Source organism: Pan troglodytes, chromosome 1 (genome assembly GCF_028858775.2).
Source record: "Pan troglodytes isolate AG18354 chromosome 1, NHGRI_mPanTro3-v2.0_pri, whole genome shotgun sequence".
Lineage (NCBI taxonomy): Eukaryota > Metazoa > Chordata > Mammalia > Primates > Hominidae > Pan > Pan troglodytes.
Window position 1 is genome coordinate 23,383,154 of NC_072398.2, and position 27,798 is coordinate 23,410,951.

General features: G+C 50.6%; 1 protein-coding gene across 3 annotated transcripts; it reads left to right on the top strand.

Annotated features, from left to right (window-relative positions):
* The first annotated feature begins 2,075 nt into the window (after positions 1-2,075).
* On the top strand, positions 2,076-27,240 carry LEFTY1 (left-right determination factor 1). Of its 3 annotated transcripts, XM_054674617.2 has the most exons (6): positions 14,179-14,277; positions 15,165-15,284; positions 23,338-24,702; positions 25,487-25,733; positions 25,881-26,120; positions 26,429-27,240. In XM_054674617.2, the coding sequence occupies exons 3-6, from the start codon at positions 24,453-24,455 to the stop codon at positions 26,790-26,792; spliced, it is 1,101 nt and encodes a 366-aa protein (XP_054530592.1). In that variant the 5' UTR covers positions 14,179-14,277; positions 15,165-15,284; positions 23,338-24,452; the 3' UTR covers positions 26,793-27,240. The 3 variants fall into 3 exon arrangements, with proteins under 3 accessions (XP_063647485.1, XP_001138066.2, XP_054530592.1); XM_063791415.1 differs by lacking the exons at positions 14,179-14,277; positions 15,165-15,284 and adding an exon at positions 2,076-2,410 and having other exon boundaries at positions 24,342-24,702; XM_001138066.6 differs by lacking the exon at positions 15,165-15,284 and having other exon boundaries at positions 14,142-14,277.
* The last annotated feature ends 558 nt before the right edge of the window (positions 27,241-27,798 follow it).

Below are 27,798 nucleotides of genomic sequence, written 5' to 3' on the forward strand. Positions count from 1 at the left end.
CAGGAGTTTGAGAACAGCCTGGCCAACATGGTGAAACCCCGTCTCTACTAAAAATACAAAAGTTAGCCCAGTGTGGTGGTAGGTGCCTGTAATCCCAGCTACTCAGGAGGCTGAGGCAGGAGAATCACTTGAACCCGGGAGGCTGAGGTTGCAGTGAGCCAAGATCGCTCCACTGCACTCTGGCCCAGACGACCAAGCAAGACTGCATCTCAAAAAAACAATACAAAACAAACAAACAAAAAGAAACCAGTGGGGGTATGTACCTCTCAGTTACTGCTCCACCCTGAATTCTAAGATATGTGAATATGAAATTAGAATTTCATGTGTAGTATCTTTTCAATTAAATTACAATAAAGATTGCTTTCCTTCTGCCAGTGTAGTTAATGAACTTCTGGTAACAGTAAGAGCAAAGGCCTGAGTGCTAATCCTCACTGCTCAGGTGACTTCAGGTAAGTCATTAGTCTGCTTTAGTTTCAACTTATTATTTCATTAAAATGGGAAATAGATAATAATTGCTCATCCTTCTCTCAGGGTGGTCAGTTGCTTTGGGCAAAGCCTTTGGGTAACCTGGGTCACTGTGCAGCTGGGAGGCCCCTGGGCAGGTGACCATGTTGCTTTGACACAATCCCTCCCCCTTCTACAATCCCACACACTGCAAGCTTTCCTCTTTCCTAAGATGGGAAGCCCAGCCAATGCTCCTTGTCAAGCAACTTCACATATATGACTTGAAGCGTAGAAACTTTAAAAACAAACACGTGTCTTCTTTTTATGCACCAGATCTGGTTTTACGCATGCAAGGCCCATGATCTCATTTAATCTTTAATAATTATGATGTAGTTATTTGGAAAACTCAGGCTTGGACAAGTTGGGAGCACAGCCAGTGAGGGGAAAGGCCTGGGTGCCAATCCAGGTATGTCTAAAACCAAGACCCGTTTTACAGTGCACTGACCTGACCTGGCATGTGCAGGCACTGCTGCCCTCACTGCTCTCACTGAGGGGTCCTCTGGCTGGAAAACAAGGAATGATCCCCCAAAACTAGGCTAGGTGAGAAGGTGGAGGTGTAGGCAGAGGGTGATGCTGCGGGGATCCCTGGACAGGTGCCTGGGAAGAAGGCCCAAAAAACAGAGGGGGATGGGGACTGGCCTCCATATAGCCTGCAGTGGTGTGGGAACCTTGCCTGAGTCCCTGGGAAACCCACTCAGAGAAGCAAATATTTTAATTGTTTTTTGTTTTGTAGAAACAAATATAACCATCATTACTGTCTGCTCTTTGAATTAAGGGAAAGGAACAAGAAATGAGCATTTATAAAGTTATGCCATTGCCCGGATCCCCGCATAATGCTCCCTTTGCCCTAAACAGTGTATCTTTCTGCTGAACCCCACGGCCTTCCCCAGTGCCCCGCTATCTTGCTCACGCCCCCTTTCCGGGGCTGCCTCCTCTTCTCTCCCCAGCTCCTTCCCGGGCCATTGGTCCTTGGCATCCTGGACTGTCAGTTATTTTCTCATGAACACAAGTCTTTGCTCTATAGTAGCGCTTCTGGGCTGACAAGGGGCTGTCACTCGTCGCATCCAGCAGGAGTCCCACGGCGATCTGGAGGCACGTAGGGAGGGGGCATCCCCATCCCTGTCCCCATCGCCATTCCCGTCCCCCATAGGAAGAACTCAAGGCACCCATCCAAGATGTCTGGGGAAGCTGGTGTCAAAGTCTCAGCCTCCAGACTCGAGTCTTCTTTCCCGTTTTCCCCACTCAGCTCACGGAAGAGTTCTTAAGACCCTTGAGGACAGCATTGTATTTTTAGTAAAGACGGGGTTTCACCATTTTGGCCAAGATGGTCTCGATCTCTTGACCTCGTGATCCGCCCGCCTAGGCCTCCCAAAGTGCTGGGATTACAGGCGTGAGCCCCCCCCCCCCCCCCCCCCCCCCCCGCGCCTGGCTAGTGGTTCCTAGAAAACGTCCCTTCGCGGCTCCAAGCGGTCCCGGCCGCCCGCGACCGAGGAGGACCTCCCCGCGCCGCCAGAGGGCGCCAGGCGCCACAGCCGAACTCCCCAGGCCGCCTGCCCCGGCCTGGTTGGAGAGAAACCGGATGCAAACCCCCGCCCCGGCTGGGTGCCCACCTGCTAGTTGTGGCAGGTCATTTCGTGAGTTCACATAGCAAAGCAGCTCAGAGTTGGATCTAGGGGAAAGCGCTGGAATCCACGCTCCGCTTCCCCACGCAGCCTCGCCTGTGGCCCCAGCAGCGCCCTCTGCACACGGGAGGTCGGGCAGCTTAGCGGAGCTCCCCGGCCAGGGACTCAGGCCTCACCAGGGGCCCGCGTGTCCAGCCTGACGTGGGCCATCTGAATCGATATACACCCATCTTGCTCAAGACGAGGCCTAGAGAGTCAGTCACTTTAACGACAGGTGACCTTGGGTGAGTTATTCAACCTCCAAGAACTTATCTGTCAAGTGAGGGTGAGAAAGATCCCCACCTCATGGGCTGAGATGAGGATTCAATGAGATAAAGGCTGGGCTTGGTGTCTGGCAAGACAGCGCTAATAACCAGAGGTTGCTGTTGTGTTGATTATAACTGTTAGGGAAACTGAGGCCTGGAGAGGTTAACTGGAAAGACAGGACCCAGCACCGGAAGTGGGTCAGGCTCCACCCTGGGAGGGTTCAGGGTCCTTGTTCCCCAGGGCACCGCTGGCTCCAGACCTGGTTCCCAAACCTAATTGATCATCTGCCTTTTTAAATTAAGGGAAATAGAGAGGAAACTAGCATTTATTGAGTTCTGCTTCCAGCCTTATTACCCTTACTCCTCAAAATGCTTTTTCTATCTGAAAACCAGACCTGTGCTTAACTGTACAACCCACTGTTCCTAGTCACCTCATTTTCTCCACCAGAAATGCCTTCTCCTTGTCTTTTCTGCCTCTCTGAATGTGACAGACCCTCATCTCCCACCCCAAAGCTTGGAATCAGAATCTCTGTAGGTTCCACTGGAGATGCTGACCCTCAGCTGGGTGTGGGGCCACTGCCTGTGGAGCTTGATGAATCCTTGTTAAATTGAATTGAGCTGGTTGTGGCCTGCAGCCAACATTCCTACGTGTCCAAAGAGATAGACCAGAAAGAAGGTGAAGAGGAAACACTGTAATTAGCAGTCAATATATATTTATTTAGATCATGGGCACATAAAATGCAAATTATTCATGGACCAGGACCCCCTATGTTAGGGTGTCACTATCCCGACACATTCAGGGCCAGCCCTGGGAAATGGAGTTCCAGGCAAAGAGAAGCCTCAGGGCATTGTGGAGGTAAGGCTGGTGGGGAGGATAGAGAGAGAAGCTGGCCTTCCTGTAAACTTGAACTTCCTCTGCTGTGTAAAAATTCAGTGGGGTGAGGTGCAAAAAGCACCTGCCTCAACCCGCCCTGCATGCATGCACACATTCATTCATTTATTTCAGTCCTCACCTACTGAGTGTCTACTGTGGGCCAGACCGGGCGCTACGCATACAATCCGACCTGATCACTTTATTCCCCACTGGAGTTCCTGGTCTGGTGGAGGAAATCAGGATACAAAGAAGTGATTGCAAATTCCATATGACAAGATAATAAATGGTGGCAGTGAGGAGCACTGGGAGAAGGGAGGAGGTGTTCAGGAAGACTTGGCAGAGAATGTCAGGTTGGACATGGGTTAGAAAAGATAAGGGGAGTTTTCCAGCTGAAGAAGTGTTAAAGGACCAGGGTGCTGAGGAGTGGCACCCTGGGTGATGGGCACTGCTTGTGCCCAGGTAGGGTGGCGGGAACCAGTGCCCAGTGTTGGTAAAGTCCTTCATATGATGGAGTGAAGAGTGAGTGTGTGCTGGGTGAGTGTGTGCTGGGTGTGTGTGTGACTGGACAACAGGTGAGTCTGAACAATGAAGATGCTGGACTTGGCACAGTGGAAGGCAGCTGAGGCAGCAAGAGGTTGATTTGTTCTGTTTTGTTTGAGAAAGTCTTGCTCTGTGTAGTGGCGCGATCTCAGCTCACTGCAACCTCTGCTTCCTGGGTTCAAGTGATTCTCCTGCCTCAGCCTCCTGAGTAGCTGGGACCACAGGTGTGTGCTACCACGCCTGGCTAATTTTTGTATTTTTAGTAGAAACGGGGTTTCACCATGTTAGCCAGGCTGGTCTCAAACTCCTGACCTCAGATGATCCGCCTGCCTCGGCTTCCCAAAGTGGCGGGATTACAGGCATAAGCCACCATGCCCAGCCTAAGAGGTTTTTAAGTAGGGAGGGATCAGCCCTAATTTTTGCTTAAGAAAGAAAACTCCAGAAATGTTGGAAAACGGTGCCTTGAGTCTTGCAGCCATTTGGGTATAAAAGATGAGGGAAGCCAGTTGAAGAGGGTAATCCACAAGGCTTAAAGAGCCTTGGCTTCCCCCGGTGTATCCCCCTAATATCAATTGCTTGTTTAAAATTCAATTTGTTTAATGCACAGATAAGCTGAAACCTCCGCCGTCTACAGGGTTCCTGCTGTTTGCTCAGTGCAGAGCACAATGGCTATTGTTTAGCAGGTATTTAATGGGGATTGTTGAGCCATGAGATGAGGGCAGGTGAGAGAGAAGCAGGTGTGGAAGCCAGGCCAAGGCTTCTGCTTGGTGACACCATTAACTGACCTGGAAAATCCTGGAAGGGGATAGGTTTGAGAGGAATAATAAAAATAAAAGCTGCGTTCATGGAGTGCCAGATACAGGTCAAAGCTGGAGCTGGACTTCCCCAACCTTCCCCAGTCCCCACAAACAACCCTATCCAGTGCGTGTTTCTATCCGACGCCCATTTTCACAAATGAGAAAAATGAGGCTCACTGGGGTTGCCCAGGGCCGAGATGAGATGAGCAGCATGGCTGGAGCCTGCACTGAACCCCATTGCCATCGGGAGTTCCTCTTTAAGGGGAGGTGGGCCCCCCATTTTCAGACCATAGGGACAGAGGCAGGGCCTCAGAAGAATCTGGAGGCACAGATGTGGGTTTGCAACCTGGCACCGTGACTGTGGACTTGGAGCTGAGTCCACATCAGTGTAGGCAGAGTGGCACATCACATTCCTGGGCTGCTACAGCAAAACTGTAATGACCAAGCCTGGGTCGCTTAAGCAACAGAAATGTGTTTGTCAACCTGGGCACGGTGGTGGCTCATGCCTGTAATCCCAGCTACTCCGGAGGCTGAGGTAGGAGAATTGTTTGAGGCCAGGAGTTCTAGACAAGCCTGGGCAACATGGTGAGACCCCTGTCTCTACCAAAGAAAGCCAGGTATGGTGGCTTATGCCTGTAATCCCAGTGCTTTGGGAGGGAGGCCAAGGTGGGAGGATTGTTTGAGGCCAGGAGTTTGAGACCAGCCAGGGCAATACAGCAAGACCCCATCTCTACAAAAAATAAAAGAAAAAGAAATTTATTTTCTCACAGTTCTGGAGGCTAGAAGTTCAAGACCAGGGACACCAGTCATACTGGATTAGAGTCCATCCTAGTGACCTCATCTAACTTAATTTTCTCTTTAAAGGTCCTATGTCCAAATAGACACATTCGGAGGTACTGAGGGTTAGAATTTAAGCATATGAATTTTGGGGGTCCACAATTCAGCCCATGACAAGCAGCCTGGAGATCATGAAGAGTCAAGGGATGAGGGAGAAGAAGGAGACAGAGGGCCTGGGGAAGCAGGGGGAGGATTTCAGCACAAGGGTGGAGTGGAGGCTCCAGCTGGCCTGGGTGAGAGGGGCAGGGTGAGGAGGGCCACGTTCCTGAACCCAGACCCCTGGATAGGAGGATGCTCAGGAGAAGAATGAGGCTGCATGGCAAATGCACCCGTCAGGCAGACCTACTTCAGACGAAGGTCAGTGTGGCTGTGGAGGCCCCGCTGGTCATCCCCAGCCAGGGCTGTGGTGTCTTCATCATGGAGAATACAGGCCGCTCCCCAGAGCTGTGGTGTGCAGGGCTCAGGCCGCACTGACCCCTTCCCTGCTGGGCTGAGCAGCTGGAAATCCAGGCTGCAGGGGAGCCGTTTCCTCAGGGAGCCCTCCCACTCCTCACACAGGGTCTGCTTCAGGCCCAGGCCACCCCTGGAACAAAGGCGGTCACGACCACCCCTGAACCCCTGGCCACGGGACCCAGAGCCCCAGTTCAACCCCCACTGTGAACCACTGTGAGCACTCCTCATCTTGCCCACCTCTGAAGGGGCCAGCTTTGTTCTTTTCCTTCTCCTTGCCGCCTGTCTGGAATCGGCCTGTGGCAGCTCCCATCTGGTGGCCAAAGGACCTTGGGCTGTAAGATAGGAAAAGGCTGAACTCTGTTGTTGGACACATTCTGGGGGCTTCCAGGTACCAAGCAGGAGGATCAAACCTTCCCAGAGACCAGCATCTTTCATTAACAAAATCCAAAACCATGTCACAGGACCCTCAGGAGCCTACTCCGTGGGCATGGGGCAGCCACAGAGCCAGCCTTGGCCTCGGTGCTGCCCTCAGTCAGCTCGTGGTCCGGGAAGGGATCATACACACTGCCACAGTCACAGCCTCACACTTACACATGGACACACCCACACATGCTCCCACACGCATGCGCGCACACACACATGCACACACACACACACACACACACACACACCATAGGATGCTTCTGTTTTATTTGACACCAAACTAACACATCTTGGAAACTTCTTATGGAAACACCAACAGTAAACATGGAAAGTGGAAATAAAACACACACCCGAGATGATTCCTAATTAGCGGAAACAGCCCTAGTCTAGATCCAGAGACCCTGGAGGGACACGAACGTGGTGCAGGTCAAATTCCCCGTTGTCCAGCGAGGGTCATGGGCTGCCCAAGGCCACACAGCTCACTGCCCTGTGCCATGTCCAATCCCCTTGCAGGCTCCCTCAGCTCATGCTCAAGTCACACAGGCCTCCCGGGGCCTGCCCTGTCAATGCTGACCCACAAACAGGCTCACATAATGCTCCCTCCCAGGGGCACAGCAGCCTCGGCTTTGATCTGAGGTGGGGCTTTCCTGGCCTGAAAGTTGACGTGGCCAGCCTTCAACCTGTCCCCCATATCACCGTCTGCTTTTCGAGACCCAGGGCAGGAAGCTGAAGCCTTATGTGGGAAAATGAGGGCTGGTCCCACGGCAGCCCTGGGGACCAGCTCTCTCCTTCGCTTTATGTATTATTTCATTTTTAATTACAGAACCAAGGTAGCAGAGCCTCTCAGGCTGAGCCAGAAAATAATCAGCTTTTTAATTTGATTTTTGTTCTCCCAAAGGAGAACAAGGGGCTCCAGGGGCACCATGAGGCCTGGACCTTGGAGATATGGTTAGATCCTCTAACCTATAGATGCTTGACTCCAGGCTGGCTCACCATCTACAGTGGGGTGACCTCCGCAGGCCCCAGTTTCTCTCTCTGTGAAATGAGCGGTTGGACCAAAGCTTCCTCTCAGGTCCCTTCCAGCACCAAGCCTCTCTGATCTCTGAGCAGTCCTCATCCCACATGCGTGGCTTTGCAGGTTTTCCGACCTCTCTTCAATTTCTGAGCTTTCATCTTTTTCTGTAATGGCATAAAAATATCCTCCTTACCTCCCTGTCCCTGATTCTAGCGCCAGTCTGTGGCTGTCCAGGGGTGGGGTGGGGAGGGTCTCTTCCTGCCTCTCTCAGTTCTTTTCTGTCCCCTCTGGCTTTCCCCTTCTCTCCCCAAACCTCTAGCCACTAGTTATTTCCCAGAGTTTTTCCTCTGTGCTCCCCTCAGTATCATCTCTGCTCTTGTACCTCTGTAGCTGTGCCTGGCCATCTACTCTCCCTGCTCTCTTACCTCCTGCCAAAGACCCCGCATCTGACCTTCTGCAGAGTCCTGGATGTGGCCCCTGGACTTCCCATCAGTTCTTCAGACTGTCCCTGTCCAATCTTCTTTCCACTCCCCACTCCCGCACCTGCCTGTCCTCCCTTCACTGCCTCAATGAATGGTGCCCCCTCCACCCTGCCTGATCTATGCCATGGGTCCAGGCAAGTGCAAGGTCTGGCCCTGGGACCAGAAGGATGGGCCTTGACTCAGGGCGAGGAAGGACCCTCTTCCTAGCTTCCCCCAAATAGCTTGATCCACCTCCCTTCTCAGTTACACTGTGCAGCTTTCTTGCTCTGAAAGGTTGGAGACATTTACTGTTTTTGAAATTGTAGGATCTCTGTTCCTCAGACCCAAGGTGCAGAATGTCCTGGTTATGAGTCGGTGACAGAGCCCTGCCAAATCCAGGTCTCCAGACTCCACCCCAGGGGTCTCCCTGGTCTGACACTGCAAGCTGTGCTCCTCCCCAACCTCCCAACATCTGGACTCGCTGGGAGCTCCCTGGAGCTGGGAGCATGGGCTGGTTTCAGCAAGGACCTGCTGTCACTGGGCTGAGGAGGACAGGCCACTGGTGCTGCCCCCTCACAGGAAGGTCCATGAACAATGCACTAGGTGCCTTCCTCTCGGAAGATGCTCTGGGAATTCCTGGGTGGCCAGAGCCCTCCACCCTGGGTCTAGGGAAACCGACCCTTAAAAGCTAGCCAGGCGCGGTGGCTCACACCTGTAATCCTAGCACTTTACAGGGCTGAGGCGGTTGGATCACTTGAGGCCAGGAGTTCAAGACCAGCCTGGCCAACATGGTGAAACCCCGTCTCTACTAAAAATACAAAAATTAGCTGGGCATGGTGGTGGGCGCTTGTAGTCCCAGGTACTCGGGAGGCTGAGGCAGGAGAATCCCTTGAACACAGGAGGCGGATGTTGCAGTGAGCCCAGATTGCACCACTGCACTCCAGCCTGGTCAACAGAGCAAGACTCCATCTCTAAATAAATGAATAAATAAATAAATAAATAAATAAATAAATAAATAAATAAAAGCTTATTTCCAGAGAAGGAGATGGAGTGGAGCCCATTTCTTATTAACACACAGCCGGCAGATGCTGGTCAGCCCAAGAGGGGAGAACCAACTGGTGTTCTGTGTGGACTCTGAATCCTGTTCCTTGCCAGAGCTGAGCCTTGGATGGCACAGAAACTTCCCAGTCCACACCAAGGATTGCTGACTGAGAAACAATCTGGCCTGCAGGCATGGGCCTGGGGCTCACAGGGCTCTGGACAGCTGACTTCTGGTTGGGAAACTGATTACCCTTCTCAGTCCTGGGAGACCTTCCTTGGCAGAGGCCTGGCAGCATTTAGCACCAATGGGGGTTAATCCAGAGGGAAGTCCCAAGCACCCCTTTTCTCTCTCCTAGTGATTTAGAGCTGAAAGGAATGATCTCGTCTATCTACCTCATTTTACAAAAGAATTGAAATCCAGAGTTCACCAAGCTTGCACAGTGAGAATGCCCATCTTTTAATTCATTCGACAAATATTGATGAAGTGTCTACCATGATACCTCATTGTGCTGGTCATTGTTCTAGGCACAGGGACATAGCAGGAAACAGGTTAGACAAATTTTCTGAGCTCCTGGAAGCAACGCTCCAGCGGGGAGGCAGTCAATAGATGGTTAAAGAGGTGGAGAAGAAAATCTTAGATAGTACTAAGTACTATGAGGAAGATAAACCAGAATGATAAAGAGAGATAGTAATTGGTAGAGGCAGGAAGGAACATGTAGATATGTATGCATGGATAAGAGAGGCCTTTCTGAGGAGGTGACATCTGATCCTGAATGATAAGAACAAGTTAACACACAAAGATCTGGGCACAGACCCTTGCAAGTAGAGAGAACAGCTTGTGCAAAGGCCCTGAGGTGCAACTGGCATGTCACGTTTGGGGAGAGTAAAGAGGCCCGTGTGCATCGTTCTCAGGGAGCAAGTGAGGAGAGGAGGAGAGGTAGGACCTGAGGTGGAGCAGGCAAACCTGGCCCAGGTCAGCTGGGCTTTAAGGACATGGGAAGAAATTTGAATTTTATCCAACGTGTAATAAGAAGTCACTGGAGGTTTGTTTTTTTTTTCTAGTAGACTTTATTTTTTAGAGCAGTTTTAGGTTCACAGCAAAATTGAGAGGAAAGCACAAAAAATTCCTATATACTCTCTCCCCCTACATGTATAAACTCCCCCACTATCAATGTCCCCACCAGCCTGGTACAGTTGTTAAATTTGATAAACCTACACAGACACATCATTTTGTTTGTTTTTTGGTTTGTTTGTTTTTTGAGACAGAGTCTTGCTCTGTCACCAGGCTGGAGTGCAGTGGCACAGCCTCGGCTCACTGCAACCTCTGTGCCCTTCAGGGTTCAAGGGATTCTCCTGCCTCAGCCTCCCGAGTAGTTGAGATTACGGGTGCCCACCACCACACCCAGCTAATTTTTGTATTTTTAGTAGAGATGGGGTTTCACTGTGTTGGCCAGGCTGGTCTCAAACTCCTGACCTCAGGTGATCCACTCGCCTTGGCCTCCCAAAGTGCTGGGATTACAGGCATGAGCCACAACGCCCGGCCACAGACACATGATTATAACCCAGAGTTCAGAGTTTACATTAGGGTTGGCTCTTGGCGCACATTTGATGGTTTGAACAAATGTATAAACGCATGTGTCTACCAGTACAGTAACACACAGAGTAGTTTCACTGCCCTAAAAATTCTCTGTGCTCTGCCGGTTCATCCCTTCCTCCTCTCTGGCCCCTGGAAACCACACATTTTTTTACTGTCTCCATAGCTTTGTCTTTTCCAGAACATCATATAGTTGCAATCATATATATATGGCCTTTTCAGATTGACTTCTTTCACTTAGTAGTATGCATTTAAGATTCCTTCATGTCTTTTCATGGCTTGACAGCTCATTTTTTTTTTAGCATTGAATAATATTTCATTGTTTGGATGTACCACAGTTTATTTACCCATTTACCCAATGAAGGACATCTTCCAAGTTTTGGCAATTATGAATAAAGCTACCATCAACATCTGTGTGCAGGTTCTTGTGAGGACATAAGTTTCCAGCTCATATGGTACTTGGTAAGTACCAAGGAGCGTGATTGCTGGATCATTTGATAAAAGTATGGTTAGTTTTGTAAGAAACTGCCAAACTATCTTCCAAAGGGACTGCCATTTTGCATACCCACCAGCAACGAGTGAGAGTTTCTGTTACTCTGCCTGTTACTTCATCAGTGTTTGATGTTGTCCATGTTTTGGATTTTGGCCATTCTAATAGTTGTGTAGTGATAGTTCATTGTTGTTCCCCACTGACATATTCCTTAATGACATATGATGGTTAGCATCTTTTTTTTTTTTTTTTTTTTGAGACTGAGTCTCGCTCTGTCACCCAGGCTGGGAGTGCAGTGGCGCCATCTCAGCTCACTGCTGCTAGCTCCCACTCCTGGGTTCACGCCATTCTCCTGCCTCAGCCTCCCGAGTAGCTGGGATTACAGGCGCCTGCCACCATATCCGGCTAATTTTTTTGTATTTTTAGTAGAGACGGGGTTTTACCGTGTTAGCCAGGATGGTCTCAATCTCCTGACCTTGTGATCCACCCGCCTTGGCCTCCCGAAGTGCTGGGATTACAGGCTTGAGCCACCACGCCCGGCCAATGGTTAGCATCTTTTTTTGGTTTTGTTTTTTGTTTTGTTTTATTTTTTTGAGACAGAGTTTCGCTCTTGTCACCCAGGCTGGAGTGCAATGGCGTGATCTCGGCTCACTACAGCCTCCGCCTCCTGGGTTCAAGCCATTCTCCTGCCTCAGCCTCCCAAGTAGCTGGGATTACAGGTGCCTACCACCACACCTGGCTAATTTTTTGTATTTGTAGTAGAGATGGGGTTTTGGCATGTTGGCCGGGCTGCTCTCGAACTCCTGGCCTCAGGTGATCCACCCACCTCGGCCTACCAAAGTGCTGGGATTACAGGCATGAGCCACCGCGCCTGGCCAGTTAGCATCTTTTTATATGCTTTCTTGCCATCTGTATATCTTCTTTGATGAGGTATCTGTCCAGGTCTTTCGCCCATTTCTTAATTGGGTGGTTAGTTTTCTTATTGTTGAGCTTTACAAGTTCTTCAGGCCAGGCACAGTGACTCACACCCGTAATCCCAGTACTTTGGGAGGCCAAAGCAGGAGGATCACCTGAGACAGGAGTTCAACATGGGCCTGAACCCCATCTACAAAAAATACAAAAATTAGCTGGGCACAATGGTGCACCCCTGTAATCCCAGCACTTTGGGAGGCTGAGGTAGGAGGATCACTTGAGCTCAGGTGGTTGAGGCTGCAGTGAGCCATGATTGTGCCACTGCACTCCAGCCTGGGCAACAGAGTAAGACCCTGTAAGACCCTGCTTCAAAAATTCAAAAAACAAACAAACAAAAAAACACAGAAAAAAAGAGTTATTTGTATATTTTGAATAACAGTTCTTTATCAGATATGTCTTTTCCAAATATTTTCTCCCTGACTGCGGCTTTTCTCATTCTCTTGACAGTGTCTATTTCTTTTTCTTCTTGAAAGGTATAACTGAGGGAATGACAGTGTCTTTTGCAAAGCAGAGGTTCATTTTAATGAAGTCCAACTTTATGTCAATTATTCCTTTCATGGGTCAAAAAATGTCATTGCCTAACTCAAGATGATCTATGTTTTCTACTATGTTCTCTTTTTGGTGTTTTATAGTTTTGTGTTTTACATGCAGGTGTATGATCCATTTTGAGTTAATTTTTGGAGAGCTTTGATTAATGGAATATGTTTTCTGATTAAAGTTTGTCACAGACCACTGTTGACTCCGAGGATGGAGAATGGGAGCAGGTGGAGGCAGTTGCAGTTGCCCTGGCAGGTGATGGAGGGTCACGAATGGATATAAAATGTGTTTTGGAAGTGAGACCAAGACACCTGCTGGGGACTGACTCTGAGGGATGTGGGATAGGAAGGATTCAAGAATGAGCCCTGGCCAGGTGCAGTGGCTCATGCCTGTAATCCCAGCACTTTGGGAGGCCGAGGCCGGTGGATCACCTGAGGTCAGGAGTTCGAGACCAGCCTGACCAACATGGTGAAACCCCACCTCTACTAAAAATACAAAAATTAGCCAGGAGTGGTGGCATGCGCCTATCATCCCAGCTACTCGGGAGGCTGAGGAAGGAGAATCGCTTGAACCTGGGAGGTGGAGGTTGCAGTGAGCCGATATCTCGCCATTGCACTCCAGCCTGGGCAACAGAGCAAGACTCTGTCTCAAATAATAATAATAATAATAATAATAATAATAATAATAATAACAACAACAACAATAAGCCCCAGGGCTGGGTGCAGTGGCTCATGCCTGTAATCCCAACAGTTTGGGAGGCCGAGGTGGGTAGATTGCCTGAAGTGAGGAGTTCGGGACCAGCCAGACCAACATGGTGAAACCCCACCTCTACCAAAAATATAAAATTAGCCAGGTGTGGTGGCACACGCCTGTAATCCCAGCTACTTGAGAGGCTAAGGCAGGAGGATTTCTTGGACTCCGGAGATGGAGGTTGCAGTGAGCTGAGATCATGCCATTGCACTCCAGCCTGGGCAACAAGAGCAAAACTCTGTCTCAAAAACCAAACAAAACAAAAACAAAAAACAACAGAATGAGCCCCAGGTCTGGAGACCTGGCTGGGTGTACTGAGATGGGAACAGGTGGCAGTGGAAGGGCATTCGGGTAGATGATTCTGGTGCCCATTGGAGAGGCCAGGCTGGCAGTGGGAGCCCAGGAGGCAGCTGTGAATGACTGGCATGTGAAGTGGCACTTGGTATAGAGGAGAAAAGAGAAGCAGGCTCTTTTCTTGACCTCTGGCTGTTTGTAACACGCAGTTCACACCCTGGGACCCTTCTGGCCAGGGGTTGGAGAGAGGGTAAGACACTATTAATTCACATGACTGATTGGGTGTGGGCCAGGGCAAGGGAGATCAGTAGGGGCAGACTGAAGGCAAAGCCCCCAGACCTATTATCCCTCTGCAAACAGAGACCTCTTTCCTGAATGTGGATTTCCAATGGGTTCAAGAGTTTTGCTGGGGAAATAAAATAATTGGGCAATCAGCCAGAAGAAAGCGAATGTGGATTGGGAGACTGTTTACAATGGGCTGTTGTGTCCTCAGGAGGGAGGGCAGCCCCATCCTTTGTCATGCAGAGGAAGGAGCCTGGCTTCCTAGGCCTGTGGGTGGGTGGGGGTGGGGGATCTGGCTGGTCTGCAGGGTCAGATAGGGCCCAAAAGGCCAGGAATTGTGAAGTCATCCTGAAGCCACATCTGCTGTCCTGGAGGGCAGCAGGGGGCAGGAAATGGGAGAACGAGAGGAAGCTCACCACCCCCACTGAGGGCCCAGCCCTGGGACTGAACTTGAGGACATGATGCAGGGAGGAGGAGGAGGACCAGGTAGGAGGGCAGATGAGGAATGGGACCCTGTGCCCTCAGCCACCCTCCTGCCCCTGATAGGCCAGGATGTGACTCCAACCAGAGGCCAGGTTGCCAGGTGAGGGCCATGGGAAAACACAGGGGTCAGAGGTCATCCTGGGGCCTCCATGGGTGGGGATGAGCTGGACTCAGGCCTAGGCTCTGAGGTCAGCAAAGCTAAGAGTCCAGGAGTGGAGTGGCTTCTAATTCAGAGCCCAGCATCTGGGGTCTCCAGGGTGGCTTTTGTCCCCTCCCTGGGCAGGGGCAGACACTACTGAGAGTGCTCAGGAAATACCCCAAGGCCAGTCCAGGTGTCTTGGGCTGCCCCAACCCACACCATCAACCTCCCTGACCCCAGGCCTGAGGGCCCATGTGGCTCCTTGGGGTTTCCAGACATGCCCTGTGTGGGCCCTCCCTTTTGTCCTTGAGTAGCTCAGACTCCCATGGAGGACAGTGGGGAACGAGGCAGGAATAAAGACCCATGTTTCAGGTCATCCAGCCCCTTCCTGGCAAGAGTGAGTTCTCAGTTCAGTCTCCAGTGTGCCACTCACCAGCTGTGTGGCCCTGGACAAGTCGCTGACCCTCCCTCTGATAGGCTGTCCACAAGTCAGATGGTGAAGCCGGGAGCGGCTGGATTCCGAAAGAGGGCGAGAGAGGACGCTTTGCAGCCAGGCCCCAGTGGTGGCTGGACCTTGTTGCCCAGGATGGCTCCGTGTGGTTGCCTGGCACGCATGTAATCCTCACTGTGCACTCGGGGCATAGATAGAATTGATGCCCCATCTCATAGTCAAGGAAGCTGAGGCACTGGCAGATGATGAATTTGTCCAAGGTCACCTAGCTAGGATTGCTCCTCCCCTGCCCCCCTACAGTGCTCTCGTTAACAATCTGCGACCTCGGGCAAGGATCTTAGATGCTCTGGGCCTCCTTTATGAAATGTCAACAATGCCTTCCTCTCAGGGCATGGGGGACAGCGAAGGAGAAAAGGAGAGGTAAGTGAAGCGAGGGGAGAAACCAGGCTTCCTGAAGGTGACTGTGGAACCAGCCACTGCAAGGGTAGCTCGGGCACCTGTGGGCTCTGGAACTCGCCTTTGCGGAGTGCCTGCCTGGCCCAGGTCCCCACACTGCACCTGTACTTCCTGTTGTTGAGGTTGCCCCTGTCTCTTCAGGTTCATTCAGGATACTGAAAAGGGGCAGAATCATCAACAAATATTTGCATAAGTAATTGAAAAGAAAGGGAGGCCGGAAGAGGAGCTTATGGAGATGAATGGCTTCTAGAATTTCCTTCTTCAAGGCAAGATTTGAGGACAGGGACTGGTTTATGTGAGTGTTTTCCTTTTTGAACATTTTTTTTTTTTGAGGCAGGGTCTTGCTCTATTGCCCAGGTTGGAGTGTAGTGATGCGATCTCGGCTCATTGCAACCTCTGCCTCCCAGGTTCAAGGGATTCTCGTATCTCGGCCTCCCAAGTAAGCTGGGATTACAGGCACCCGCCACCACGCCTGGCTGATTTTTTGTATTTTTAGTAGAGACAGGGTTTTACCATGTTGCCCAGGCTGGTCTCGAATTCCTGACCTCAGGTGATCTGCTCACTTTGGCCTTCCAAAGTGCTGGGATTACAGGTTTGAGCCACTGCACCCGGCCTTCTTTGTCATTTCTCAATCCTGGAAAGACTTTTCTTTGAAAAGGGAAAGGAGGTGTTTTTGGATGGAGATGCTGGGAAGTAGCAGCTTTCAGGAGGCGTGGAAGGAGGGAAGTCGAGGCTAAAGTGTCAGCTGTGGAGAGAGTGGCAGGAGCAGCCGTCAATCATGAAATCACTTTTGCTATGGCACAAGGCAGTATGCACGTTTATGCTGCCACAGAGATGTGGTGGAATCAAAACACCGTCTAGGTGTTTTCCCCAACAGGAAGTGGTTCACTGATAGGTGGAGCTGAGGTATGACTTAAGCCACAAAGAGAACAAACAAACCAAACTTCACTGCATGAGCCTGGGCAGCTGGGGGCAGCTCCCTACACACAGGGCAGGCCTGGATCTAGGGAGATTGGGAAGCCAGTGGCACCTACTTCATCTGCCAGGGGACAACTTGCTTCTGTTGCTGCCAGCACTGGGTGGTATTGAAACGCTGGGCTGGACTGTGGTCGCTTAGGCAGCAGACAGACTTCCCAATGAGGCCCTGGGGCTAGGAGGGCAGAGTGTTGGTGGGATAGGTCCCTGAATATAGGGGACACAGGTCCTCTTATAATTTCCACCTCCAGCTCTCTGCATGCCTGAGGGTATTTCCTGAAAAGTTTGTATACAATGACTGCAAATAATCAAAATGAGTAACTGTAGAAGAAAATCGGAGGTGTAAATATTAGAAACGAGGAGCAGAATTATCACTATTAATTAGCAAATGACTTTTTTTCCTTCCCACAAAAGCAAACAAATCCATCTCTACACACTCTACTTCTGCATGGTTTTGAATTTTAAACAAATGGAATCGTATTCATCTTTCATGTCTGGCTTCTGTTCAATGTTCTGCTTGTGACATTTGCCAATGTTGTAGACAGTTTCGGTTCATTTTCTTTGCCATAAAGTATTCCATAAGACTATACTACATTTTATTTGTGCTTTACAGTGTCGATGGATATTTTTGGTGAGTTGCTTCAGTTTGGACTCTTATAAACAATGCTGCTGTATCATCAATCTTATGCATGCATTTCTGTCCAACTGAATGAAATGACTGTGCCTTTTTTCTTTCTTTTTTTTTTTTTGAAATGGAGTCTCACTCTCTTGCCCAGGCTGGAAGTGCAGTGGCGTGATCTCGGCTCACTGCAACCTCTGTGCCCCACCCTGCCACGGGGGTTCAAGTGATTCTTCTGCCTCAGCCTCCCGAGTAGCTGGGATTACAGGTGCCCATTGCCACACCCAGCTAATTTTTGTAATTTTAGTAGAGATGGACTTTCACCATGTTGGCCATGCTGGTCACGGACTCCTGACCTCAGGTGATTGGCCCACCTCGGCCTCCCAAATTGCAGTGATTAGCGGCGTGAGCCACTGTGCCCGGCCCCTTTTTTGTTTTTAAGAGACAGGGTCTTGCTCTATTGCCCAGGCTGCTGTATTGCAGTGGTGCAATCATGGCTCATTGCAGCCTCGAACTCCTGGGCTCAAGCAATCCTGCCACCTCAGCCTCCCGAGTAGCTGGGAGTACTACAGGTGTGTGCCACCATGCCTGGCTGATTTTTTTTTATAGTAGAGATGAGGTCTTGCTATGTTGCCCAGGCTGGTCTTGAACTCCTGGCCTGAAGCCATCCTCATACCTCAGCATCCCAAAGTGTTGGGATTATAGGCATGAGCCGTGGTGCCTGGCCATTGGGTCTTAAGTTTACCTGGTATCTTGAACTGTAGTAAATACTGCCAAGTTCTCTAGTGTGGTGTAGCACTTTACGCTCTCACCAGTGATATCTGAGAGTTCTCACTGCTCCAGATATTCATCAAATTCGTTTTACTCAACATCCATTATTATTATTAGTAGTATTATTAGTATTATTATTATTATTTAGAAATAGGGTCTCACTCTGTCACCCAGACTGGAGTGCAGTGGCACAATCATAGCTCACTGCAGCCTTAAACTCCTGGGTTCAAGTGATCCTCCTGTCTTAGCCTCCTGAGTAGCTAAGTGCACACCACCACACCTAATTTAAAAATGTTTTTGTAGAGATGGGGTCTTGCTATGTTGCCCAGGCTGGTCTTGAACTCTTGGCCTCAAGCAATCCTTCTGCCTTGGACTCTCAAAGTGCTAGGATTTAAGGCATGAGCCACCATGCTTGGCCCGTTCTCGATTTTTTTTTTTTTTTTTTTGAGATGGAGTCTTGCCCTGTCGCCCAGGCTGGAATGCAGTGGTGCGATCTTGGCTCACTGCAACCTCCGCCTCCTGGGTTCAAGCAATTCTCCTGCCCAGCCTCCCAAGTAGCTGGGATCACAGGCGTGCGCCACTACGCCCAGTTAATTTTTGTATTTTTAGTAGACACGGGGTCTCACTACGTTCGTCAGGCTGGTCTCGAGCTCTTGACCTCGTGATGCGCCCACCTCGGCCTCCCAAAGTGCTGGGATTACAGGTGGGAGCCACCGCGCCCAGCCCGTTCTTGATTTTTAAAAAATTCTATTATGGATACTTCGTTAACATGATAAAATGTATTTAGCTCAACCGTAAAGCTCATACTCAATGGGGAAATAGTAAAGGAGTCCTATTAAAACCAGGACAAAACAATGCTATCCATTATCATCACTTTTATTGAATATTGTTCTAGAAAAACTACTAAATGGAGTTAGACAATAGAAAAAAAAATCCAGAGGAATAAACTTTGAAAAAGAGGAATTAAATTATTAGTAGCAAATATTAAGATTTTGTACCTAGAAAATGCAAGAAATCAACTAAGAACTGTTAGGTACAATAAGAAGTTCCAGTAAAGTCTTCTATGCACCAATTTTGAACTCACTTTACTGGAATGTCTTATTGTTTGTAAGAAGTTTGAAGAGGACTTCTATGTACCAATTGGTACCATAGCCTGAAATCTTCAGGCTGGGCACAGTGGCTCATGCCTGTAATCCCAGCACTTTGGGAGGCCTAGGCGGGTGGATCACTTGAGGTCAGGAGTTCAAGACCATGAAAACCTGTCTCTACTAAAAATAAAAAATAGCCAGGTGTGGTGGTGTGTGCCAGTAATCCCAGCTACTCAGAGGCTGAGGCAGGAGAATCACTTGAACCTGGGAGGTGGAGGTGGCAGTGAGCAGAGATCATGCCACTACACTCCAGCCTGGGTGACAGAGCGACTCTGTCTCAAAAAAAGAAAAAGAAAAAGAAATCAAGTCTTTAATGACACAAACAACACTTAAGCAGTGTGATGGTATAAAAAAATTCCATCTTCAATACAAATGAAAAGCAAACTACCCAGGAGTTGATTTAACAAGTTATTTATAAGATGTTTTAACAAGTTATATGTAAGACATAAGACAAACCATGAGGAAAGGCAAACTGTGTTCTTAGATGAGAAAATGCCAGTGCTTCCTAATCTGTGAATTTAACATAATTCAAGAAAAACATTAGAGTATGACCAAAAAAACAGCATAAACAAAGTATAAAACACAAATTATACATGGGAGAAATATTTGCAATGCATATAACAGAGAAAAGGCTAATGTCCCTGATATATAAAGTGTCTACATATCAATAAGAAAAAACAACTCAGTAGAAAATTGACACAAGGTATGAACAAACAGTTCTCAAAAACAGAAATATAAGCTAAGCATGATGGCACACACCTATGTTCCCAGCTTCTCCAGAGGTTGAGACAGGAGAATTACTTGCACCCAGGAGTTCGAGACCAGTCTGGGCAACACGGCAAGACTTCCTCTTTACAAAGCATAAAAAATTTTGGCTGGGCACGGTGGCTCATGCCTGTAATCCCAGCACTTTGAGGGGGCGGAGATGGGCAGATCATCTGAGGTCAGGAGTTCGAGGCCAGCCTGGCCAACCTGGTGAAACCCCATTTCTACTAAAAATACAAAAATTAGCCGGGCGTGGTGGTGGGCACCTGTAATCCCAGCTACTTGGGAGGCTAAGACAGCAGAATCTCTTGAACCCTGGAGGAGGAAAATCTCTTGAACCTGGGAGGTGGAGGTTGCAGTGAGCCGAGATCCTGCCACTGCACTCCAGCCTAGGCAACACAGTGAGACTCTATCTCAAAATAATAATAATAATAATTCAGCTGGGTGTGGTGGTGCACATCTGTGGTTCCAGTTACTCGGGAGACTGAGGCGGGAGGATCCCTTGAGCCCAAGAGGTTGAGGCTGCAATGAGCTGAGATGGCACCACTGCACTCCAGGCTGAGCAACAGAGTGAGACCTTGTCTCAAAAAATAAATAAATAAAAATAAAATAAAAATGTGCAGATGAGGAACAAAAAGAGACTGACATTCTTCCATATTCCCTTTCCTATCTTTTGAAAGTTGTGCTATTTGTATTAATTACAAACAAAAACAAAAACAAGGCCGGGCGCGGTGGCTCAAGCCTGTAATCCCAGCACTTTGGGAGGGGGAGACGTGCGGATCACGAGGTCAGGAGATCCAGACCATCCTGGCTAACATGGTGAAACCCCGTCTCTATTAAAAATACAAAAAAATTAGCCGGGCGTGGTGGTGGGCACCTGTAGTCCCAGCTACTCGGGAGGCTGAGGCAGGAGAATGGCGTGAACCCGGAAGGCGGAGCTTGCAGTGAGCCGAGATTGTGCCACTGCACTCCAGCCTGGGCGACAGAGCGAGACTCCATCTCAAGAAAAAAAACAAAAAACAAAACAAAACAAAACCAAAAAAAACCAAAAAAATTCAGTTTCAACACCAGAGGACAAAAAAGAAAAAGGAAACAAAATAAAAAGAAAAAAAGAAAAGAAAAAAGAAAAAAAAGAAACAATGTTAACACACAATTTAAAACATTTAAACATTTAAAAAGTTACTAACAGTATAAGAGACTCCTACTATTTATTGGTCACCTAGTGTGTACCAAGAGGCTGTGCTAGGCACTCTGTAGACATCTCAATTAATACAAACAATGCAAGAAAAATACATTATTCCCATTTTATAGGTGGAAACGTATTGTATTGAAGAATGTGGAAAACCTGCCAGTGGCTGGGTGTGGTAGCTCACACCTGTAATCCTAGCACTTTGGGAAGCCAAGGCAGGAGAATGGCTTGAAGCCAAGAGTTCAAGACCAACTTGGCCAACATAGTGAGACCCCCGTCTCAGAAAAAAAAATTTAAAAATATGACAGGGCGCGGTGGCTCATGCTTGCAATCCCAGAAGTTTGGGAGGCCGAGGTGGGCAGATCACCTGAGGTCAGGAGTTTGGGACCAGACTGGCCAACATGGTGAAACCCCCGTCTCTACTAAAAATACAAAAAAATTAGCCAGGCATGGTGGCGGACGCCTGTAATCCCAGCTACTCGGGAGGCTGAGGCAGGAGAATCGCTTGAACCCAGGAGGCGGAGGTTGCAGTAAGCCAAGATCACACCATTGCACTCCAGGCTGGGCAACAAGAGCGAAACTCCATCTCAAAAAATAAATAAATAAAAAAGAATAACATTAAAAAATTAATTTGAAAAAGTAAAAGAAAACCTGCCAGAGGCCACACAGCTAGTAAATGTGAGTGGCATAGCAAGGTTTGAACTCACTCTTGCCAAGAAGGGTGTCATGCTGGACCCCCAAGCAGGCAAGCTGGGAGGGCACCACCTTGGAGAGACCAAAGAAAAGACCCAGAGACAGCAGGCAAGACATGAGCTTTATTCAAGGGACTTACGCACAGGGGGAAGTCCAGGAGCGGCAGGCTGGACAGGAGCAACCGCTGCCATTTGTGAAAAGTGTGCAGGTCACGTAGAAACCTTCACATTGCAACTTTTGTTTGTTTGGTTGGCTTTTTTTGAGACAGGGTCTCACTCTGTCACCCAGGCTGGAGCGCAGTGGTGCAATCTCGGCTCACTGCAACCTCTGCCTCACGGGTTCAAGCGCATCTCCTGTCTCAGCCTCCTGACTAGCTGGGACTACAGGCATCCGCCACCAAGCCCAGGTAATTTTTGTATTTTTAGTAGAGTCGAGGTTTTGCCATGTTGGCCAGGCTAGGCTCCAATTCCTGACCTCAAGTGATCCGCCCACCTTGGCCTCCCAGAGTGCTGGGATTATAGGCGTGAGCCACCACGCCCAGCCCAAAACCTTCACATTGCAACTTCCATCTAGCAACCTCTACTTAGCAGCCTCCACCTACCTCAAAACAATGGACCTCTGTTCCTTGTACAGCCTGTGTTCCAAGTAACAGGCCAGGGGCCTGACCTTCTTCATAGTTAAACATAATTAAACATCCAGGTTGGCCGTTCCCAGGGTCCATAGCTTGGAACACTGAACAAACATCACCAAGGGACAAAGGGTCCTTCCCAGGCCATGCTTGAGTTGTTGCTGTCTGGCAAGATGTGCCCACCACACAAAGGCGCTGGATGAACTGAAACGGGTCCCTATTCCTGGTTTGTTTCCCACCCTCCTCAGCCCAGACAGAGCCCCAGGGAAGGACCCCTGATGATGCCAGAGTCTGAGCTACTTTGGGAGAACAGGAAGTGCCCACACAGGGGGTGCCTGGAACCACCAAGGAGCCACATGGGCCCCCAGGCCTGGGGTCAGGGAGGTTGATGGTGTGGGTTGGGGCAGCCCAGGACACCTGGACTGGCCTTGGGGCATTTCCTGAGCACTCTCAGAAGTATCTGCCCCTGCCCAGGAAGGGGGCAAAAGCCACCCTGGAGACCCTAGATGCTGGGCTCTGACTTAGAAGCCACTCCACTGCTGGACTCTTAGCTTTGCTGACGTCAGAGCCCAGGCCTGAGTCCAGCTCATCCCCATCCATGGAGGCCCCAGGATGACCTCTGACCCCCATGTTTTCCCATGGCTCTCACTTGGCAACCTGGCCTCTGGTTGGGGTCACATCCTGGCCCACCAGGGGCAGGAGGGTGTTCGAGGGCACAGGGCCCCACTCCTCATCCACCCTCCTACCTGGGCCCCCTCCCCCTCTCCCCAGCATGGCCAGACCACTGCCCTCCAGTGCCCTTAGCTCTGGGCGGAGGGCCAGGTCCAAATGTGCTCTGAGTCAGGGTAGGGATCACTCATTCCCTTGCCCCGCTCTCCTCCCTTAGATAGAAGATCTGGTTCTGGGGCCACTTTACCATCTCAAGCCCAATCTGGGCAGACCCAGGTGGGGATGGTTGGGGAAGCCAGGCTCCTTCTTCTGCATGACAAAGGGTGGGGCTGCCCTCCCTCCTGGCAACACTTCAGACCATTGTAAACAGTCTCCCAATCCACATTTGTTTTATTTTTCGTTGTCAGATCTAGCAAATAAAAATATAGGACTCTGGTGAAATTTGAATGTCAGGTAGACAATGAATAATTTTTTTGGTATAATTATGTCCCAAATAGTGCCTTGTATTTTATCTGGTAGCCCTACCCCTGGCTGATCACCCAAATGTTTTATTTCCCCAGCAAAACTCTTCAACCAGCTCACAAATCCACATTCGGGATAGGGGTCCTCTGTCTTGGGGGATTGTCCCCCTGCCCCAGCCTAGACCTGATCACCTGGATTGAGACCACCTGGCTCCCTTTAGGGCATAGATCAAAACTAGGCTGTAAATAATTTGAGTGTGCCAAGAACTTTGTGAATTGCAAGACCTGACTTTATATGGACATTGATCATTAACTTTGTGAGCTTCGGGAAGTTGACACCTCTGAGCCTCGGTTTTTTTTCAGCTCAAAAATTGGGAGAGGTTGCCGTGAGCCGAGACTGTGCCATTGTACTCCAGCCTGGGCAACAAGAATGAAACTCTGTCTCAAAAGAAAAAAAAATTGGGGGAGAAGGTAGCCTGGATATTCCTTTCAACTCTAAACTCTAATTCTGTGAACAGCAGGGATGAGGGAGAGGATGAGGCTCCTTCCTTATTGGACAAAACCCCGTTGGAACTAAATGCTCCTAGGCTCCCTTGCCTAGGAAGGTCCCCCCAGAACAGTGGGAAATCTGGTTTCACAACTGGGGACCACCAGCTCAGGATCTCATGAGGCCCCAGGACCCTCTGAGCACGGGCCCGGATGCTCATCCCTGCAGACTGGATTGGTCCTTAGAGAGCCCTGGCGTTGCCCGAGCCATTCTGGTTCCTGTCAGTTGTTTGGTTGCAGCAAGGAACAAGACTCTAGGTCCACTTACCAGCAGCTGGGGGAACTGAGCCTCTTGCAGAGAACGAGAGCCCCACCTCTACTCTAGGAAATGAGCTTTTTAATTTAACTGGTCAGGCCTCAACCCACATTAGGGGTTCATGACCATTGTATAGACAGCTGTAGCCAGCTGTTCACAGCCCAGACAGACTTGCCCTATCTAGACAGCCCCCTCCTCCCAGCTCAGGGACCCGTCTGGCTGTGAGCTTCCAGGAGGTCTCAGGGGTGTGACCTCCCTCCCTCCTTCCCTCCCCACTCCCTACCTCCTCCCTCCACCCCAGGCTATAAAGCTGCCCAGGCTTGGCTCTCAGCACATCCAGCTGCCTGAGACCCTCCTGCAGCCTTCTCAAGGGACAGCCCCACTCTGCCTCCTGCTCCTCCAGGGCAGCACCATGCAGCCCCTGTGGCTCTGCTGGACACTCTGGGTGTTGCCCCTGGCCAGCCCCGGGGCCGCCCTGACCGGGGAGCAGCTCCTGGGCAGCCTGCTGCGGCAGCTGCAGCTCAGAGAGGTGCCCACCCTGGACAGGGCCGACATGGAGGAGCTGGTCATCCCCACCCACGTGAGGGCCCAGTACGTGGCCCTGCTGCAGCGCAGCCACGGGGACCGCTCCCGCGGAAAGAGGTTCAGCCAGAGCTTCCGAGGTGAGGCCCTCCTTCCCTGCTGCCCCTGGTCCCATGGGGCAGGTCAGAGGTGCCCACTCCGGTGGTGTCAAAGGGCTCCTGGCCTTGCAGAGGTCTGTGGGAGGCTGGGTGAGGGCCACGGTCTAAGGGGCAGTGAGGTGGGGCCGGGCCTGTGAGGATGGCGGGGACTCCGCATGCAGCGGTGCATGCAGTCAGGACTCCGGGGGTCTGTTTTCGTACTGCCACTCTGGTCTGAGTTCTACTTGGAGCATATTGCTTTAAAATCATCTCACAACCATTTGCTCACATGGAACTGGGGTATAACTATGTCTTGCCCATCTTCCAGCATTGTGAACATCAAAATGAGTCATTGTAAATAGAAGCGTGTTTGGGTAACTGAAAAATACTGCACTTGAGTAGACAACCTGGGTTATACCTGGCTGTCAGGGGTGCAGCGGGCCTGAATCCTCCTGCAGCCGGCCTGAATCCTCCTGCAGCCTCTCGCCTCCCTAGCTCCTCAGTGCCCAGAGCTAGACCCAATGCCAGGCACCTGGGTGAGGATTCTGCTCCCAGCATCTCAGCTGAGGCAAACTTGCTAGCTAGGGTCCCACAGGCGCCCCTGCCTGCTGGATGGAAATTGTTACTAAACAAGGCCCAGATCCAAGGGAGATTTGTAAACTGGGTTTGCCCCAGAGATAGAACAGGGCCGGTGTCTCCTAGCCTGGCTGCCAGCTCAGTGGCCCTGCCATCCTCAGAGCTCCCCTGGAGTCGGGGGAGGCCCTGCTGACCCTGCTCTTGTCCCCAGAGGTGGCCGGCAGGTTCCTGGCGTCGGAGGCCAGCACGCACCTGCTGGTGTTCGGCATGGAGCAGCGGCTGCCGCCCAACAGCGAGCTGGTGCAGGCCGTGCTGCGGCTCTTCCAGGAGCCGGTCCCCAAGGCCGCGCTGCACAGGCACGGGCGGCTGTCCCCGCGCAGCGCCTGGGCCCGGGTGACCGTCGAGTGGCTGCGCGTCCGCGACGACGGCTCCAACCGCACCTCCCTCATCGACTCCAGGTGGGGGTCGCGCGGGCGCGCAGGGTAGGGGGAGGGCGCTGCTAGGCCCGGCTTGGGGGCGGGGACGCGGGGGGGCGGTGCGGGGTCCTCGGGGCCCGTCCCAGTCCCCGCCCTCAAGCGGCGCTGGGTCTCTGTGTCATGTCTCAGGCTGGTGTCCGTCCACGAGAGCGGCTGGAAGGCCTTCGACGTGACCGAGGCCGTGAACTTCTGGCAGCAGCTGAGCCGGCCCCGGCAGCCGCTGCTGCTACAGGTGTCGGTGCAGAGGGAGCATCTGGGCCCGCTGGCGTCCGGCGCCCACAAGCTGGTCCGCTTTGCCTCGCAGGGGGCGCCAGCCGGGCTTGGGGAGCCCCAGCTGGAGCTGCACACCCTGGACCTTGGGGACTATGGGTAGGTGCTGAGGGTCAAACTGGTAAGCCGGAATAAAGAGACAGGCAATTACATTTATTTTGAAATGGACAACTTTTCAGAATGCTGTGGGAATGAATGAGACAATGTATACAATTCTTCCTCTGACTCTTAGGAGATCCTCTGTAAATATTGGTTATTAATTTTCAAGTTATTTCTAGCTGTCCATCCTATATCACAAACATCCAGCTTTTTGAAGTTGAGAGGTGGATCATAAATCTCCATCCCAGACGCCCTCTGACCTCAGCCCTCCCAGCTGACCGCTGACCCTGCTCTCTTTGCCCACACAGAGCTCAGGGCGACTGTGACCCTGAAGCACCAATGACCGAGGGTACCCGCTGCTGCCGCCAGGAGATGTACATTGACCTGCAGGGGATGAAGTGGGCCGAGAACTGGGTGCTGGAGCCCCCGGGCTTCCTGGCTTATGAGTGTGTGGGCACCTGCCGGCAGCCCCCGGAGGCCCTGGCCTTCAAGTGGCCGTTTCTGGGGCCTCAACAGTGCATCGCCTCGGAGACTGACTCGCTGCCCATGATCGTCAGCATCAAGGAGGGAGGCAGGACCAGGCCCCAGGTGGTCAGCCTGCCCAACATGAGGGTGCAGAAGTGCAGCTGTGCCTCGGATGGTGCGCTCGTGCCAAGGAGGCTCCAGCCATAGGCGCCTAGTATAGCCATCGAGGGACTTGACTTGTGTGTGTTTCTGAAGTGTTCTAGGGTACCAGGAGAGCTGGCGATGACTGAACTGCTGATGGACAAATGCTCTGTGCTCTCTAGTGAGCCCTGAATTTGCTTCCTCTGACAAGTTACCTCACCTAATTTTTGCTTCTCAGGAATGAGAATCCTTGGCCACTGGAGAGCCCTTGCTCAGTTTTCTCTATTCTTATTATTCACTGCACTATATTCTAAGCACTTACATGTGGAGATACTGTAACCTGAGGGCAGAAACCCCAATGTGTCATTGTTTACTTGTCCTGTCACTGGATCTGGGCTAAAGTCCTCCACCACCACTCTGGACCTAAGACCTGGGGTTAAGTGTGGGTTGTGCATCCCCAATCCAGATAATAAAGACTTTGTAAAACATGAATAAAACACATTTTAATCTATAATTTTGTAATTTTCTATTTTATTTTAATTAATTAATTATTTTTGAGACAGAGTCTCACTCTGTCACCCAGGCGGGAGTGCAGTGGCCCAATCTCGGCTCACTGCAGCCTCCGCCTTCCAGGTTCAAGCGATTCTCATGCCTTAGCATCTTGAGTAACTGGGATTACAGGCATGTACCACCACGCCAAGCTAATTTTTTGTATTTTTATTATTATTATTATTGAGACAGCTCTGTCGCCCAGGCTGGAGTACAGTGGCGCTATCTTGGCTCACTGCAAGCTCTGCCTCCCGGGTTCACACCATTCTCCTGCCTCAGCCTCCCGAGTAGCTGGGACTACAGGTGCCTGCCACCATGCCTGGCTAAATTTTTGTATTTTTTAGTAGAGACGGGGTTTCACTGTGTTAACCAGGATGGTCTCAACCTCCTGACCTCATGATCCGCCTGCCTCGGCCTCCCAAAGTGCTGGGATTACAGGCGTGAGCCACTGCACCTGGCCTAATTTTTTGTATTTTTAGTAGAGATGGGGTTTTGCCATGTTGCCCAGGCTGGTCTGGAACTC

Excerpts from the sequence above, each read along its gene's own strand:
- LEFTY1 (XM_063791415.1), top strand. The coding sequence starts at position 24,453 with ATGCAGCCCCTGTGGCTCTGCTGGACACTCTGGGTGTTGCCCCTGGCC. Across the intron at positions 25,734-25,880 it reads ACCTCCCTCATCGACTCCAG|GCTGGTGTCCGTCCACGAGA; the intron begins GTGGGGGTCGCG and ends GTCATGTCTCAG. Across the intron at positions 26,121-26,428 it reads CTGGACCTTGGGGACTATGG|AGCTCAGGGCGACTGTGACC; the intron begins GTAGGTGCTGAG and ends TTGCCCACACAG.